Genomic DNA, 19,097 nt, shown 5'->3' with positions numbered 1-19,097 from the left:
CCGGACCCTCGCTCAGCGGGGACGCGTAATGCGATCGGGCCGCCCTTTTTTTTTTTAAGGGACTAAACTGTTGAATTGAGCTAAAATTAAGGATTGAATAGTGTATTATTAACATATAATGATTAAATAGTGATTAGATTAAAATATAGGGACTCATATATTATTTACCTTGTAATTAATAATCTTTAAAATTTCCATAATTAAATATTACCTGCTATAGCAGGTTACCTTTTTTATTAATTTTAATTAACCTTATTTTTATTAACACATGTCCAATTACTATTGGATACTAAAACAAAGTATGATTACTTTTTTTTTCAACATAGTAACCATAGAATTTACCGTATAATATATATTTTAATTGAATTTATATAATAAATTGTTGATTAACAAATACAAAAATACAAAAATACAAATCTGATTAATCCCCGATTAATTCCGACTAATCCCGATTAATCCTTGAGGCCCCTGTCTGCCCGACTAGCGCCTAGTGTTTTTTACAACCTTGCCTTGCAATTACTAGATGTACACTTTAATGAGAGATCACCAAAATGTTGTATATTTTTATGTACAAAATTTGAAATGGGACAAAGGTAAACCATGAAGCAGAATCATGCTCAATATACAAGTAATAAAAATCAAATCTTGATATAATACAAACTATAACTTAAATGCAGACTTCAATTTCCTGTTCTTCAATTGGAGAACTTCACTATCTCGGAATTGTTTAAAGCTCGTTAAGAGAGAACTCCACGATCTTCGAATCATTTAGAGCTCGTTAAGAGAGAACTCCACGATCTCAAGGACTCAAACACCAACCTTCTGATCTTGTTATTGAAACAAGGCTCAATGTAGGTCGCTTACAGTATCTGCATCAGCTTAAAATTTGACAACCAACCCGACCCCGACCCCGTAAAATCCATAGTTCCTTCCCATCCTTAAGGACCTCGAGCCACGTGGCGGAAGCTAGGTAGTTCAAGCACTAAACACTCCGTTTATGTTCTCTTTTCAGCTTCAGTTCAGCTAGAGAACCACTTGAATTGTGAAGACTTCAATACTTTTCGGGGCCTAAAGAACGAAAAACATGTACTTTTCGGGGCCTAAAGAACGAAAAACATGTAATGCTTCTCAATGTCGATCAAACAACTTCACTCCGGATTCTCTATCCTCGCATTTCCTTATATACGGAACAACAGCACCAGCATTAATTTTGTTCTCTGACTTGCAATCATAACTGGAAGGATAATGGAAACAAGGCTCCATTGACATGGCTCGTTTACAAGGCTGGTACGTTCCCTTCCCATGCCGATGCAAAATCCATGGTTTCAAACCTCCAAGACCTTGAGCTACATAGCCGAAAGTAGACCAGGAACTAGTCACCAACACATCACACAAACTCAGGAGATACATTTCAGCCCATGCCTTCATATTGTGCACGTTATCTCCCCGGTGTTGATAGCCTTCATGACTCGGTTGGTATACCGAAATGACTTCCCCTGCCGCAGTCAATTTACCCGAATATGTATCACTTAAGTTCTTGTAGAACTCCGAATACAAAGATGTAACTAAAATTGCTTTCGATGATTTTCGAGTCTTCGAAGATGAAGATGTTTTTGTGTCTATTTCTGGTATAAGTTTTGCCTTTGAATTACATGCTAATATCTGATCCATAGTGATGTTGAACATTTTAGCATTAGCATGAAATACTCTTATTTGGAGACCAATCTTTACATCCGCCTTGGCTAAGTATGCATCGTAGAACTTCGTGATTAGCTGCTGCCAAACGTGATTCGAAGGACTGAAAAGATATCTACCCAAGTGATGGAAGACAGTTTCTTTGTTAGGGAACATTCTGCTTACTTCTTTCTCGAAAGACGGCATCACGAAAAAAGAAGGGGCGAAATATTGTTCTGATAAGAGAGCTACCCAAGGGACTTTTCGGATAAGAGCTTGCCCTTGATCACAGAAGAAGTATCTCTTATCTAGAGAATCATGTTTTTGAAGAGTAAGATGTACAAAAGATCGTTTTGACTCCGCGGATTTGCTTATGCTATACTTTTCTGATCTATGGACTTGGTTCTTAAGGGGAAAGTCCATAGGCAGTAACCAGGATGTATTCGGGAATGGTTCGCAGAACAGATTAGCCATGTCCGTCCCCTCGTAAACGAGAAAGACCCGATTTGTGAGGAGTGCATAAAGGAATGATGAAATCATGCTAATCATTCTGTTTCCCAAGCCATTCACAGGCCTCCATATGACATATTTACACACAGAGGGGCTGCTTATATGGTTCTCTACAAGTCCCTTTACGGTTTTCGCATACAATTTGGTATGCGGTCCGCAACGTGCATGAAGCTTTTCATACTTACGTAGTTTCTCAAGGAGAAAGGGGGATGGTTTATGGGGTGAGATTCTGCGGTAACGGACAGATTCATACCTGCTTAAGCAAGATCCTTCATCAAATCCAGAAGTGATTAGTCCATCAAGCAATGTATCATCAGCAATGCTAGTAGATTGAAAGGAGTTATCTCCTGAACCCGATTTTTCACCATTCGAGAGAGGCGGAGGCGGAGGCGGAGCTTCAGTAAGCAGGTCCTCGTTCTGCATGCTCGTTGGCTCAAAGAACTCGTCTTTCGAAGCTGTGAATTCGGGGGAAAACATAAATTAGCTATAAATATAAAGAACAGTATGAATGCCACTTTAGCATCTAACTGAAATGAAAATTCAAAAACATGTTTCAGTTCTTAAACCTGATAGTTTGTCAATTCTAGGAGCTAAAGTTCGGTCAAGCAGTTCCCCGTCTGGCACGCCGGTTGGTTGAGAAGGCTCATATTTTGAATCTGACAATTTGGATAAAAACATGAAGCTCAAGTAAATAAACAAAAGAAGAACAGATTGCCATAACGAATTTCTTCAATATTCGAACAGACGAATTCATTTCTCGAACCTGACGTGTTGCCAAATCTTTCAGGTACAGAGTCATTAAGGACTTGTACATCTGGTAGTATGCTACTAGGCTGGGATGACTCATAACTTGAATCTGACTTTGCAATAGGAAACAAAAAGAAGGACTACATATTAGCAAATGAAGAACAAAACAGCCCTTATAAGTGTCAGACGGAACAAGAAATTAGACGTGCAATTACAAGAACAAGAGATTTACGTGCTTCAGCTAATTTGCCTTCATTAGTGATCACAAGTTGGTGCAACAGTAAGGAAATCATGTCCTTTACCCAAGTCTCTAACTCTCAAATCCATGAGACCCGATTACACCCAAAATGTCGTACAGATGCATATCTCAATAGCATGAACTCCAAAAACTCTCAGCCGAACTAAATAAGTAAACAACTCTACCTTAAGTAGACCTAAAAGTATAATCCTTTTCCTAGTAGAACATACTAAAATTAGTTTGTTCTCCACAATTCTCCACCTCGTTCATAATTTGAAAAAACTCAAAGTTTGGACGAACAAATTGGGTCATCTGAATCGGCTGCACCATAAGGACATGACTGCCTACGTACCTTGTAATCGGGATCAAGCCAACCATAGTTCTATTATCCTTTCACATGGAGACACGTGGACTAATGAGAAGGCTGGACTCCAAAGACACGCTCCCCAACCTCACATGTATTTCGGAACAGAATAATAGGGTCCGAAGCCAATAAGGAGCTGACACGTGTATATAACACAAGCCCACTTGCAAGTAACGTTTCCTATAAAAAGCTCGGAAGTTAGAGACACACGTATGTGACTAAATATTCACTTCTTCTCTCCTACTAAATTACTTTCAAGTTGGTATTCTTTCTAGATACCTCACTGACTTAAGCATCATAGAGGGTTTACCGGACTCCAGCTCCTGTCCGACCGTGTGCTGTGTTCTCAGATCACCAGAAGCAGTTTACAAAGAAGATTCCGATATTCTGATATCACTAAGCAATCAAAGTTGATGGCTATTCATACTTGCATAATGATGAAAAACCAACAAATTTCATGAACTACAACATAATGTTAACCATTTCATCAACTAAAATGCGTAAATTGCAATGAAATTAGACAATGTGAAAACATAATTGGAAATCAATCAAGCTATATGATTAAGCAATAGTCTCACCCAAACCTAATCCAGTAGTAGTAGCATTCTGAAGTTGTTGTAGGCCAAGGATTGCAGTTAGATCAAAATTTGAGGTTCTAGGCATCATTGAGAAAATAAGTAAAACTGGCAAAGCTATGAAAAATGCAACCATGATTGATGTGAATCCTTTGGATGTGAATCTCAATCTTTCTTTGTTCACTTCTTCAATCACTTCCATGGTTCTATAAGTACCTACCTGTAATCACTAAAAGCTCAATAAGTATATGTTTATATACACATTTTCAAAATCATAAGCTACAGATTCAACTAAGAAGCATTTAACATTTAAAACCTGAACAAAAATTCATCGGTTTTCCACTCACAGAACGATTTTGAATTCAATTTCTAAGTTGAAGAATCAAGAGAGATTATGCAAATTGGAAGATGAGAATTAAGTGATTGAAATGGGTTTTTAGAGGATCAAGTGAGAATTTACCTTCCTCGAATCGAAATCGAAGATGGAGCTGCAGAAGAGAAGAGCAACAGTTAGTCAAGTTGCTAAGTTTTGATTCGCCGTCTAAGTTCAGACAAGAATTAGAAATAGTTATGAAAAAAGTCTACCATCATTTCATTGTCTGTCTTTGGAAGTGATTACCTGCGGTCGTGCTTCCTGAGCACAATCTTACAGTCGTCGCTTGAGTGAATCTGCGCCGTCGATTCCTATATGGCCAACGTATGTTTGGGTAAATTACACTCATGGCCACTGAATGTTACTTATTTTCACGTTATCGCTACTAAACTTTAAAATATAACATAAAAATTACTATATTTTATATTTTTTTAACATTATAGCCATTAAATTTTAACTAATGCCTCAGAATGACCAGTAATGATCTCGAATGCAAATGTTCAAGAATTAAAGTTGTTTAGAATAACATTTACCATGAAACCACATTTTTTTTTATTTTTCAAAATCAGTATTTTTGGAGCTTAAATTTTGAAAAATTAAAGTTGCTTAGAATATCATAAATTATTGGAATTTTCATTTTGAGATCGTTAATAATCATTTTGAAGCATTAATCGAAGTGTAGTAGCTATAATATTAAAAAGTGTAAAGTTGATTGTCTTTCATGTTACGTTTTGAAATTTACCATGAAACCACATTTTTTTTATTTTTCAAAATCAGTATTTTTGGAGTTTTCTCTAAGAAAATTTTGAAAAATTAAAGTTGCTTAGAATATCATAAATTATTGGAATTTTCATTTTGAGATCGTTAATAATCATTTTGAAGCATTAATTGAAGTGTAGTAGCTACAATATTAGAAAGTGTAAAGTTGATTGTCTTTCATGTTACGTTTTGAAATTTAGTAGTTATATCGTGAAAATAAGTACAATTTGTCATAGATGTAATTTACACCCACATATATTTTTGTACATTAAAAAAAAACTTAATACATCGGGAGCCCTCGTAAACTTGGCCTAGAAAAGTTGATTGACATCCTGAATTAAATTTATTTTAAGTAACATATTACTATTAGCCACCTTAATTTGTTTAAAGTGGTATATTGGTCCATAAACTTGTTTACAATGGTTTATTGTCCCTCTGAATTTGTTTTAAGTGATATGATTAACTCACTAAATCCACATGATAGAACATGATTGGATTTTTTAATTTACATAATATCTTGTTAGCTGATAAACTTGCTTAAAGTAACTTATATTAACCACTTTAATTTGTTTAAAGTAATTTATTGGTCTATGAATTTGTTTACAAACTATTGACTCTCCTGAACTTGTTTACAAACCATTGGCTCTCCTGAAATTTCCTTAAAATAATATATATTTTAATTTGATAAAATCTAGTCACGTTCTTAGAGAGTTAATCGTGTTACTTTAAACAAATTTAAGAGATTAACAAAATGCATAAGTAAATTAACTTTTTAACTTTTTAGACTAAAGTATGGTTTGCTTGATTTGCAAACCATTATAGTTGAGGATATTATCGGTAAAAATAAAATAAAAATATCACTGCTACTGTTGAATGAATGATTTGATAAAGGGAGAATTATGGAGATAGAGAGATAAATAATGACACAATGAATGGTTTGAATCAACTTGCTGATTCTGGCTCAGAGGCCTTGTATTTATAGTGAGCCAATAATAGTTTGTATAGGAATACAATACATAAGTATAGTCGTATTGAAACTCTACCTAGCTAGGAATATAGACAGATTGAAACTCTAACTAGATAGGAATCTATTTACAGAGATAATTAGAATATTATCTCTAACACCCCCCCTCAAGCCGATGGCGGGCACGAACAAAGAGGCGAGAGCGTAGCATCGTGAAGCGAGCCGTAGCTAGCGGCTTGGTGAGTATGTCTGCAACCTGATCATCGGTTGGAATAAATCTGACACTGAGAAATCCTCTGTGAACTTGTTCACGAACAAAATAATAGTCTAGCTCAATGTGTTTCGTGCGAGCATGAAACACTGGATTTGAGGTGAGATAAATTGCTCCAACATTATCACACCATAACTGAACCTGAGTGGGTAATGGAAATCCAAGATCCGAGAGAAGAGATTTGAGCCATAGTAGTTCTGCAGTGGCATTTGCTACTGCTTTGTATTCACTTTCCGTTGAGGATCTGGCTATTGTGGGTTGCTTGCGGGTCTGCCACGATACAATACTGGATCCAAGATAAACACAGAATGCACTTGTGGATCGTCGATCATCAGGACACCCTCCCCAATCACTATCTGAGTAACAATGGATTTGCTGTATTGGTTTGACGGACATGACGATGCCAAAATCTGATGTACCCTGAATATAGCGTAAAACCCTCTTGACTCCTTTCCAGTGCTCATCAGTTGGACAGTGCAGAAACTGACATAATTTGTTAACTGCAAATGCAATTTCAGGACGAGTGAATGTTAAGTATTGAAGTGCCCCCACAATGCTTCGATATTCATCTCCAGAGGTTAAGCTGGTGCCTAGCTCCTTTGAAAGTGTTGGTGTGGTGGCCATGGGCGTTAGTGTGGGCTTGGAGTCAATCATCTTCACTCTGTCGAGGATGTCAGCCACATACTTGGCTTGACACATGTGAATGCCATCCTTCTCATATCGGATCTCAATTCCAAGAAAGTATTCTGCCTTGCCAAGATTGCGAATGGGAAACTCATGTTCGATGGCTGCAATAGTGTTGGTGATGTGTGCAGGGTGGTTTCCTGTTATGAGTATATCATCAACATAGCACAGAATGTAAGTCTTTTTAGTATCGGTACGTCTAATGAACAAAGAGTTGTCAGCCTGTGACATTTTGTACCCAAGGGAGAGGAGGAATGTTCGAAGGCGAGTGAACCATTCTCGCGGTGCTTGCTTCAATCCATAGAGACTCTTTTTGAGAAGGCAGACATGATCTGGTCGGTCACTGTCCCGAAAGCCCTGCGGTTGTTCCATATATATGGTTTCTGATAAGTTTCCATGAAGAAATGCATTGGAGACATCTAGCTGATTGATGAACCAGTTGTTTGTTGCTGCGATGGCAAATACAGACCTGATGGTTGTAGCTTTGATTACTGGACTGAATGTTTCTTTGTAGTCAATCCCAGCTTTTTGAGTGAATCCCCTTGCTACCAAGCGAGCTTTGTGACGATCAATGGTTCCATCAGACTTCTTCTTTGTACGAAAGAGCCACCTAGAGGTGATGACATGCTGATCATGTGGTCTCGGTACAAGTTTCCATGTGCCATTGTCCAGAAGAGCTTGAATCTCTTCAGACATTGCAGTACGCCATTCTGATTGTTTGTTGGCTTTACTAAAGCATGTAGGATCCACTGTGCCATTTGGATGTGTAGCTAAAAGTCCCTCAAACCTCCCTCTTGACTGAAGAGATGACTGTCGAAGTTGCATATAATGTTGTCGTGGACCAATTAGCGGTGCATTGCGAGGTCTGGGCCTTTCAGTTGGAATAGGAGCAGGTGGTGCAGTTTCAGGAGGAGGATAATCTGTTTGTGGCATGATGTTCTCCTCATGAGGTACTACATTCTGTATTTCTGGTGTGATGACAGCATCAACTGGTGTGTTAGGATCATTTTGAGGAACAGGTTTTGATGCAGCAGTGACCACTGGTGACAGATACTGAGGTGGTGCTAAAGGAGCACTGTTTGTGGCTTCAGAGTCGGGAGGAGTAATTGGGGTTCCAGGATGAGGTCTAGAGTGGACAGGTGTGATAGGTTGAGAGTATGGAACCAAGTTAGAAGAAGATACTATAGGGTTGGGATTAGAGAAAGTACCTGGATACGGGCCGAGTAGAGATGGTAGTTGACACGATGTGCTTACCCCTGAGTTGCTAGATGAAGGTGATGATGCAGTGATTGCTGATGCAGGAAAAACTTCTTCATTGTGCTGCACAAACTTGCAGATGTATATGCGTCCGGTGGTATATTCAAGACAGATATCACCAGAATGATTTTCTGATGGACCAAGGTAGACACATAGCTTGGAGCGAAAGTCAAATTTGTGCTGATTGTATGGGCGAAGAAGGGGATAGATACCACTGCCAAAAATGCGTAAGGCCTTATAGGCAGGCTGTTTCTTGTAGAACAAGAAATAGGGTGACTTGTTGTTTAGGATTTTGGTGGGTAAGTAGTTAATTAGCCTAATGCTGTGTATCATGGCATAGTTCCAAAATTTTAAAGGTAAAGATGCATTGGCTAGCAAAGTGAGGCAAGTATCAACGACATGTCTAATTTTTCTCTCAGCTATACCGTTTTGTGCATGAGTGTGAGGGCATGCAATCTTGTGTATAATGCCATGTCGTTTGAAAAAAGGTTGTAGTTTTTGAAACTCCCCCCCGAGATCAGAGTAAATGTTCTTAACCCTTGCACTATACTGATTAGAGATCATGGCATAAAAATCACAGAAGGTTGAAAAAACATCACTCTTATTCTTTAAACAAAAAACCCATCCAAATCTAGTGAATTCATCAATGATTATTAAAAAGTAACGGTGGCCAAGACAAGAAATAACTGGAGCTGGCCCCCAAACATCCAGATGTAAGTTTTCAAAAGTAAATGTGCTAGAGCGACTAATAGATGGCAAAGAGCTCCTAGCAAGCTTGCCTAATGGACAAAAAGAGCAATTTCTAACTGGTTTTGAAGAGGATAGATTGTTTCCTTTGAGAACTGAGCTGACTGTCTGATTCTGACAATGTCCAAGCCGTGCATGCCATCTTTCAAAAGACACCTTCTCTCCAACTAGCGCCTCCTTCAGGGTGGGTGTAAGCACATAAAGCCCATCTTTACTCGGGCCCCGTAACAGGATTTCCCCAGTTGTTTGGTCCTTCACAAGAAAATGGTTAGGCCAAAATTCAAAGAAACATGAATTGTCACGGGTAAATTTTTGAACAGATAATAAAGATTTGGTAAGCTTGGGAACAAGTAGGGCATCATTAATTTTCAAATTATTGATATTTGAATTTCCAAAGTGAGAAATTTGCAAACCTTGACCATTGCCAAACTGAACAGTATAATATCCTGGATACAGCTGCAATTGATGAAGTTGAGTTGGATTTACCGTCATGTGATTGGTTGCTCCTGTGTCTGGATACCACGGCTGATTAGGACCCATGAATGGATTCGGTGGTTGTTGCCATGCCATGTGCGCTTGTGGTCCAGGATTGTATTGTGCTCTTGAATTGTTCTTTGGTCTTTTGCACTTGTCAGCCCAGTGGCTTGGATCACCACAATTGTAGCACTTGCCACTTCTTCTCTTCTTTGGATTCTGCTTCTTTGCTTGAATTATTTCCATGGTGGATACATTGGCCTCCCGATGTGCTGATACACCTTCGGGTTGAAGCAGAGTTGTCTTTCTGGTCGATTGAATCATTCCCTCAACTATCTTCAAGTTGTGCAAAATTTCTTGATAGTTGATGTTTGTACCGCGCTGAGTTACAAGATTCTGAATAGTGGAGCGATACTCTTTTGCCAAACCTTTGTAAAGAACCGACGGCAGTAGATGTCGAGGATAAGGATTCCCTGAGGCAGCCAGATCATCAAGGATGGATTTCACTTTTTGCATATATGCCGTAACAGACATTCCTCCTTGCTCAAGTTCATGCAGTTCAACTCCCATCTGAAACTGCTTGCTGCCTGTAATGAGCCCGTAGGCATCCTCTAATGCTAGCCAAATATCATGTGAAAATTTGAGATATGCAATCTCAGAAAACACTTCTTCGGTGATTGAATTTAGGAGCAAAGTCCTAACCACATTTTCTACATCATCCCATTGAATAAAAGATGGATTTATGATTAAATCCGCAGCTGATGTCACAAAACCTGTTCTAGGAATGAATTTGGGTGGGGGTGGTGTTGAACTAAGAATGTGAGGAAGAAGATGATAGGTTTGAAGGGTGGATTCCATGGACATTCTCCATGCTTTGTAATTATTCGGGGTTAATTTGATGTTAATATTGATGTTTGTGGGTAGTTGTCTTGGTTGTTCAACATGAGTGGGTATAGGTTCTGGATGGACATGATTGTTTGTATTATGAGGGATGGATGAGGAAATAAAGTTGTGTCTAACATTGGTTGACGGTGCATCAACAGTGTTGTGAAAAGAATTTGAGAAGAAAGATGGTGAGGGATCATGGGATAATTGAGTATTGTAACAAAATGGTGAAGTCTGAGATTCAGAGATAACCTGATTTCTTTTACTGGCTTCAGCGGCCTGATACGCTGCTAGGGCAGTAAGAACTGATGGAGAAAAAAGAGTTGGAGGTGTCACAGATTGTTGCACTTGAATAGATGGTTGCTGAGCCGAAACTTGTTGATTCCGTGTCTGTGGAATAGCCGCCTGATATGCTGCAAGTGCGGCTAGGATTGCCGTGTCGTTGACAGAGGGCGTTGGTGTCACGGTTTGCCCTAAATGTTTTTCAAACGCTGGAGGAGGCGCGGGTTGCGCAAAGGACGCCGGCGGAGGACGCGTCTGGACAGCGGCAGCCGCGGTTAATGGTGCAACTAACGCTGCGGGCGGCGACTGTGCGTTAGGGTTCGGAGGTTGCACCGATATGGTTACCGCGACGGTGGGTGGAGGACGCGACTGGGCTTGTGTCGCCCTTGCGTTAGCCGCCTGATACGCTTCAAGGGCCGCGCGAACCTCCGGTGGGAAGGTGTCGCCGACGGTCTGCAATTGAGGTGCGGCTGTCGCGGGTGTTGGCGCGGCGAAGAACACAGACTCGCCGGTGATAAAAGGCGAGGTAAATCTCCATCCCTCAGTCGCAAACGACCCTCCGTAGGCGTCGCTTGTGTTTCCGGCAGCGGCGGAGTTAGATGCGTCGGCGGGTTCGAGTTGGACTGCGGCGACACCGACAGTAGCGGCGGCGGCAGCGGCGGAGGCGGATGCTAGGGCAGCGGCTTTGAATTGTGAATAAGTGGGTGATTGAGGATGATCAGAGGATTCGGAGGATGCGGAAGTGGATACTACTGATACCATGTTGAATGAATGATTTGATAAAGGGAGAATTATGGAGATAGAGAGATAAATAATGACACAATGAATGGTTTGAATCAACTTGCTGATTCTGGCTCAGAGGCCTTGTATTTATAGTGAGCCAATAATAGTTTGTATAGGAATACAATACATAAGTATAGTCGTATTGAAACTCTACCTGCTAGGAATATAGACAGATTGAAACTCTAACTAGATAGGAATCTATTTACAGAGATAATTAGAATATTATCTCTAACAGCTACTTCACTTGCTTTTTTTTTTCTCTCCCAAACATTCACAAGACTTAAAACAAAAAATAGCACGAACTGTTGGGAATAATGCGGAAAAATTATTCCGTAAAAATATTGACGAGCAAAATAATCATTAAAAATGAGACCGATAATTTTAACAGACTACGTCCACGAACAAGTTTGAGAGTAAATTCTTCCACTATAAAATAGCAAGCGTACAAAGAGGGTGTTCTCTAGAAACTTTCTAGAGTTACAATGAGATAAAACCAAAATAGTAGCACTCAGGTGTTTCCCGAAAATACCCCAAAATAATTAACTTACTATTTTGTCTCTCCCCCGAAATGATTAGACTACCCTCAAATTACTAACTCTCAAAATAAAGCTCTCATCTCAACTTTGGCAAACTTAAATTGAGAAATCTCACCTCACTTCTTCTTGCACTCCCTCACAAATTCTAATATTTTTTCTCCCTCATATCCAAATTATATATATATACTATTATCTTCCCTCTTTGGCATGCCAAAGAGGGGACATTGCCAGCAACTTGCCGGCAATGAATTCAACACTTGTGGGTGGCACCGAATTCGGTGCCACCCTAATTTAATATTTTTGACTTTTCCTTTTTTTTAATATATTTACAAATTACATAAAAGAGTCCCTAATTAATACAAATTATACAAATGATCCCTCATTTAATTGGGACTTTAAACTAACAATTCTTCCCCTCCCGATTACATGAGGGTATCGTAATTCCTGCAGCCATTCAACAGTATTCGAACTTCTCCCTTAGTAAGATCTTCGTTAACATATCTGATCCATTTTCATCTGTATGGATCTTCTCAAGCTGTAATAATTGTATCTCTAAGACATCCCTGATCCAATGATATCTGACATCAATATGCTTTGATCTGGAATGGAAAGAGGAATTCTTTCCAAGGTGAATAGCACTCTGACTGTCACAAAATAACTGATATTTTTCCTAACGGAAGCCAAGTTCGTTAAAGAACTTCTTCATCCATAACAACTCTTTACACGCTTCTGTTGCTGCAATGAATTCTGCTTCAGTTGTGGAAAGTGCAACATACTTCTGTAGTCTTGACTGCCATGACACAGCTCCCCCTGCAAATGTAATCAGGTAACATGATGTAGACTTCCTTGTGTCAGTATCACCAGCCATATCCGCATCTGTGTAGCTAACTAGCACGAGTTCGGTATCTCCAAAACATAAACACATTTTTGAAGTACCGCGAAGATACCTGAATATCCATTTAACAGCTTCCCAATGTTCCTTTCCTGGATTTGAAAGGAATCTAGTCACGACACCAACTGCATGTGCAATATCCGGTCGTGTGCATACCATGGCGTACATTAGACTTCCGACTGCTGAAGCATATGGAACTTTGCTCATTTCTTCCTTCTCTTTCTCAGCAGAAGGGCTCTGCTTGGAACTGAGTTTAAAATGATTAGCAAGAGGACAACTAACCATTTTAGATTTATCCATATTAAACCTTTGAAGTACTTTCTCAATGTACTTCTCCTGCGACAACCATATCTTCTTGGCGCTTCTGTCTCGAATAATTCTCATGCCAAGAATTTGTTTTGCTGGCCCCAAGTCTTTCATAGCAAAAGACTTGCTCAACTGTTTCTTCAGATTGTTAATTCTGGAGATGTTCCTGCCAACAATCAACATATCATCCACATAGAGCAATAAAATAATGAAATCATCATCAGAGAATTTTTGAACGAAGACGCAGTGATCTGAAGTAGTCTTCTTGTAGCCTTGCTCCCTCATAACTGACTCGAACTTCTTGTACCACTGCCTTGGTGCCTGCTTTAAGCCGTAGAGACTCTTCTTTAGCTTGCAAACATAATCCTCTTTTCCTTTCTTCTTAAAACCCTCTGGCTGCTCCATGTATATTTCTTCTTCCAAATCGCCATGTAGGAAGGCAGTCTTCACATCCATTTGCTCAACCTCCAGGTTCTGACTTACTGCTAACCCCAGCACAGTACGAATGGATGTCATCTTCACCACCGGTGAGAAAATCTCGTCAAAGTCGATGCCTTTTCTTTGACTGTATCCCTTCACAACCAGTCTGGCTTTGAATCTTGGCTGTGAGCTAGCTTCTTCGTTCTTGATTCGGAACACCCATCTGTTCTTCAAAGCCTTCTTGCCTTTAGGTAACTTCATCAGCTCAAAAGTTTTATTCTCATGCAAGGATTTCATCTCATCTTGTATGGCCTCGGTCCACTTTTGCTTATGTTCATCATCCATGGCTTCTTCAAAGCTTTCTGGTTCTCCCCCGTCAGTCACTAGGACATAATCATTCAGAGAATATCTGGTAGAACGTTGAACGGCTCTACCGGATCTTGTTCGAACTGGGGAACGTTCTGCAACTGGTGGTTGATGGTGAACTTCTTCATCAGCATCAACTGGTTCATTCTGAATGGGAGCGTCTTAAGCAACTATCTCTGGTTGATCAATTTGAATTTCTTCTCCAACCTGTCTTGGCACGGTTGTTGGAGGCACTAACTGAAGGCTTGGTGAGCTAGTTTCAGGTCCGAAAGCATCTTTTCCAGACTTCTCAATGTCTTCAATTGTCTGGTCTTCCATAAAAACCGCATCACGGCTTCTGATTAACTTCTTCTGGACTGGATCAAAGAACTTATAGCCAAATTCATCTTGGCCATAACCAATAAATATGCACTCTTTGGTTTTGACATCAAGCTTTGATCTTTCATCCATGGGAATGTGGACAAAAGCTTTACAACCGAACACTCGTAGATGTTTGTAGGAACAGTCTTTTCCAGACCACACCTTTTTTGGAACATCATAATCTAGCGGGACACATGGTGAACGATTCAGAATATAAGCTGTTGTGACTAGAGCTTCACCCCAGAACTCCTTTGGCAACTTTGAATGTGAAAGTAAGCATCTGACTCTCTCCATTAAAGTTCTGTTCATCCTTTCAGCCAACCCATTCAACTGCGGTGTTTTTTGAGGGATTTGTTGATGTCGAATACCATGCTCCTTACAGTACACATTAAATGGACCAGTGTACTCTCCATCATTGTCTGTCCGAATGCACTTCAGCTTCTTGCCAGTTTGTCTCTCAACCTGGGCTACAAAATGCTTGAAAACATACAAGACTTGATCTTTTGATTTTAGAGTGTATACCCATGTTTTTCTAGAGTGGTCATCTATGAAAGTCACAAAATAATGAGCACCACCAAGTGACTTTGGAAATGGACCACATAGATCTGAGTGTACCAGATCTAATATATTTTCCACTCTAGAAGGAGAGGAACTCTTGAAAGCAACTCTGTTTTGTTTTCCGGCCAGACAGTTACCACATTTATTTAAATTAACATGATCCAATCCAGTCAGAATATTTTTCTTGGCCAATTTTTTCATGCCTTTCTCGGGCATGTGTACGAGGCGTCTATGCCACAATTCAATTGCGTTTTCATTCTCCACTGCGTTGATCGCTTCTTGGGAGAGCTTTGTCTGTATAAGATACAACCTTGAATATTTTCTGCCTCTTGCAACCACCATCGAACCTTTGGTGAGCTTCCATTGGCCATTGCGGAAGGTATTACAGAAGCCTTCTTCATCAAGCTTGTCTACGGAGATCAGATTCAAGCGCTTCAAGCGCATATCTGGAACATGCCTGACATCTTTCAATACTAACTTCATGCCATTCTCAGCTTCTAGGTGAACGTCACCTTTTCCCACAACTTTGGAGAAGTTGTCATTTCCCATCCTTACAACACCAAAATCTCCTGGTGTGTAAGATGAGAAAAATTCCCTTCGAGGCGTGGCATGAATAGTAGCACCACTATCAATCACCCAACTAGTCTCCTGGGTCACAAGATTGACAATATCAACATCGTAGACAATATTAAACTCGGCAACAACATTTGTTTGTTCATCGTCGGTACTGTCATCTCTCTTCTCTTCCTTGCCTTTGCTTTTCTCTTGCTTGAGCTTCCTGCAGAATCTTCTGATGTGGCCTTTTTTCTTGCAGTGATGGCATTCAACATTGGCATACTTGTTGGATTTTCCCCTGCTCTTGCCTCTATCTTTGGATCCTCTAGCTTCGCTCCTTCCTCTAGAATTTACAACCAGAACATCTGATTGTGGTGTAGAGGCTCCTTGCATCCTGCGCCGCATCTCTTCATTTAAAATTCCACTTTTGACAAACTCCATGGAAATTTTGCCATCTGGTGCTGAATTTGAAAGTGAATTCTTAGAGTCTCCCATGACTCCGGTAAGGAAGCCAGTGTAAGTAAAGCAGTGAGCTCATTTTCAATTTTAAGCCCCATACTGGAAAGTTGATCCACGATCCCTTGGAACTCGTTCAAGTGGTCTGCGAGAGAAGTACCGTCTCGATATTTCAATTGAATCAACTTGGTCAAATAAAATAATTTGTTGTTGCCGGTCTTTGAGGCGTACAAATCTTCGAGCTTATTCCACAACGTTCGTGCATGAGTTTCGCCAGCAATGTGATTATACACATTATCGTCAACAAACTGTCGGATAAATCCGCAGACTTGCTCATGCTCGAAACCCCAGTCTCCATCCGACGTGCTGTCGGGCTTGTCTGTCCCGAACACCGGAAGATGCATCTTCGTCACATATAGGAGATCCTTCATTTTTCTTATCCATATGTGGTAGTTTGAGCCATTTAGACTGACCATTTTGCTTGTCAATTTTGCCTCCATGTTGACTAGGCTCTGATACCAGTTGTTGGGAATAACGCGGAAAAATTATTCCGTAAAAATATTGACGAGCAAAATAATCATTAAAAATGAGACCGATAATTTTAACAGACTACGTCCATGAACAAGTTTGAGAGTAAATTCTTCCACTATAAAATAGTAGGCGTACAAAGAGGGTGTTCTCTAGAAATTTTCTAGAGTTACAATGAGATAAAACCAAAATAGTAGCACTCAGGTGTTTCCTGAAAATACCCCAAAATAATTAGCTTACTATTTTGTCTCTCCCCCGAAATGATTAGACTACCCTCAAATTACTAACTCTCAAAATAAAGCTCTCATCTCAACTTTGGCAAACTTAAATTGAGAAATCTCACCTCACTTCTTCTTGCACTCCCTCACAAATTCTAATATTTTTTCTCCCTCATATCCAAATTATATATATATACTATTATCTTCCCTCTTTGGCATGCCAAAGAGGGGACATTGCCAGCAACTTACTGGCAATGAATTCAACACTTGTGGGTGGCACCGAATTCGATGCCACCCTAATTTAATATTTTTGACTTTTCCTTTTTTTATTTAATATATTTACAAATTACATAAAAGAGTCCCTAATTAATACAAATTACACAAATGATCCCTCATTTAATTGGGACTTTAAACTAACACGAACCGATCTAGCTCGATCCGTCTGTTAATATTGATTATTAATTTATGTATTTATATATGAAACATTTTTTTGGTAGAATATATATATATATGAAACATTTAATTTTAAGTATAAATTTTATTTTTTATAATTAAAAATTATGTATATATTTTTGGATGGGTTTATATAGGTTGGACTTGTGATTTGATTTTTAAACCCGAGCCTAACCCGGCTAACTTAATAGAAAGCTGGATTGGGTTTGGACTGGACATTTTTACATAAAAGTCCGGTAGACTCTGCCCGAGCCCGGTTCAGTCCGGCCCATGGACAGGTCTACTCCTCACTCATATTCTCATTATCTAAAGGGTTAATACACATATTTACCATTGTATTTGTCCGTTTTGACACATTTACCCCTATATCAAATAAACATACAAATATATCCTTATATTTTTCAAATTACAGCAAAAATGCCCTAATCTAAAAGACTGATGATATAGCACTAACGGTGCAACATGTCATCCTCCACATCACCTGCCACGTCAACAAAAAATGTCACATTAGATCTTTAACGACAAAATTTCACGCGGCAAAAGTTTTGCGATAAACATTTACATGACGAAATTTACACATCAAACTCTAAATCTGTCGCCAAATAAGATCATACTTACAAATTAGCGACGAAATTCATCCTCTATAGTAATTCTAAATTTGACGCGTTAGCTGTAGGGACGATTTTAAGTGCTCCTATTAATAATTTATTTATTTTTATATATTTTATAGATAAATTTTATACCTAATAATAATAATTGACCAATTACTCAAATTTAAATCAACAAAACTTTCAAATCATTTTAAAAAGAGCCTATAATATCAAAATTTTCAAATTTTCATAAATTTCGGATCCAAAAAAGGATATATTACAAGTGCTATTTCTAAAATTGTAAAAGTGATAAAATTACAAGATCAATGCATTGTTTGGAATCATTGCTGAACACACTGAACCCTTTGTGCGCCATTAGGCATGTCATCATCATCGTCATATGCCTCCTGATGAGCTTGCTGCTTCCTTCTCATCTCTTCCTCCTTATTAACATCATGGAGAGTAGTTTCCTCACACTCATCCAGCTCCATGTCTGTCAACTGACTCGACGGCCTAGCAGGTAAAATTGCCTCGAGTGCCTTGGTGAGTGCCGAATCCACAAAAAATAATCCCAACTTTTCCTAAACGAATAAATTGTAATAGAGCAAGTAGAGGTCGAACACAAGGGAATAATATTGACTCAAACTCTTACGACCTAACAAAATAATTAAATGGGGGTTTAGAATTGTGAAGCTTAGTAAATTTAAAGGTAACAGGCAAAAGATCATAACAAAACAAAACAAGAATTAATGACGATTTGTGAATAATATTTTGATGAATTCAGTTAAGGGGAATCGCGGGATAATTTATACGTTAACGATCATTGACAGATAAAATTATATTCTCATGTATTGCCGGGTCAGTTTGACGTGTTCTTCCTTAATAGTGAACTAGTTAAGCACGACAAATAACTTGTTCCTAATCAATAAACAACCCTATCTCAGCGCCTAAGGTTTAATTTATTGACAGCTTAAGAAATAGAAGAACCTGATCTTAGTTGATCGTCTCTCAGCGTCGATGATTATAAACTAACTTATCTGTTCATTTGACTCAGATAAACCCATCTTGATTCGTGTTAATGTCACGCGGAATACAAACTCAGGTTTGTCAAACTTGAGTCCGTTCTTCCAAACACGAAACTAGCTTGGTTCAAATAGTCAATAGCTACTTTGTTTGGTTGTCTTAGGTGAAACTCTAATAAACCAAATCAGCCTTATGATTATTCGATTCGACAAACAACCTGCAGTTATCATTCATAGAACAAATAATCAA

The 19,097-nt window shown here is 39.0% G+C and overlaps 1 protein-coding gene across 1 annotated transcript; it reads right to left on the bottom strand.

Moving 5' to 3' along the window:
- Positions 1–543: 543 nt before the first annotated feature.
- Positions 544–4,661, bottom strand: LOC136224003 (galactoside 2-alpha-L-fucosyltransferase-like). The gene is made up of 5 exons (XM_066012204.1): positions 4,569–4,661; positions 4,112–4,328; positions 2,948–3,040; positions 2,751–2,840; positions 544–2,639 (listed from the first exon to the last, which is right to left on the bottom strand). The coding sequence occupies exons 2-5, from the start codon at positions 4,308–4,310 to the stop codon at positions 1,129–1,131; spliced, it is 1,893 nt and encodes a 630-aa protein (XP_065868276.1). The 5' UTR covers positions 4,311–4,328; positions 4,569–4,661; the 3' UTR covers positions 544–1,128.
- Positions 4,662–19,097: the final 14,436 nt, after the last annotated feature.

The sequence above is a fragment of the Euphorbia lathyris genome, chromosome 3, assembly GCF_963576675.1.
Source record: "Euphorbia lathyris chromosome 3, ddEupLath1.1, whole genome shotgun sequence".
In the NCBI taxonomy this organism is placed as follows: domain Eukaryota; kingdom Viridiplantae; phylum Streptophyta; class Magnoliopsida; order Malpighiales; family Euphorbiaceae; genus Euphorbia; species Euphorbia lathyris.
Note: the sequence above shows the minus strand (reverse complement) of the source record. Positions and strands in the feature narration are given on the sequence as shown.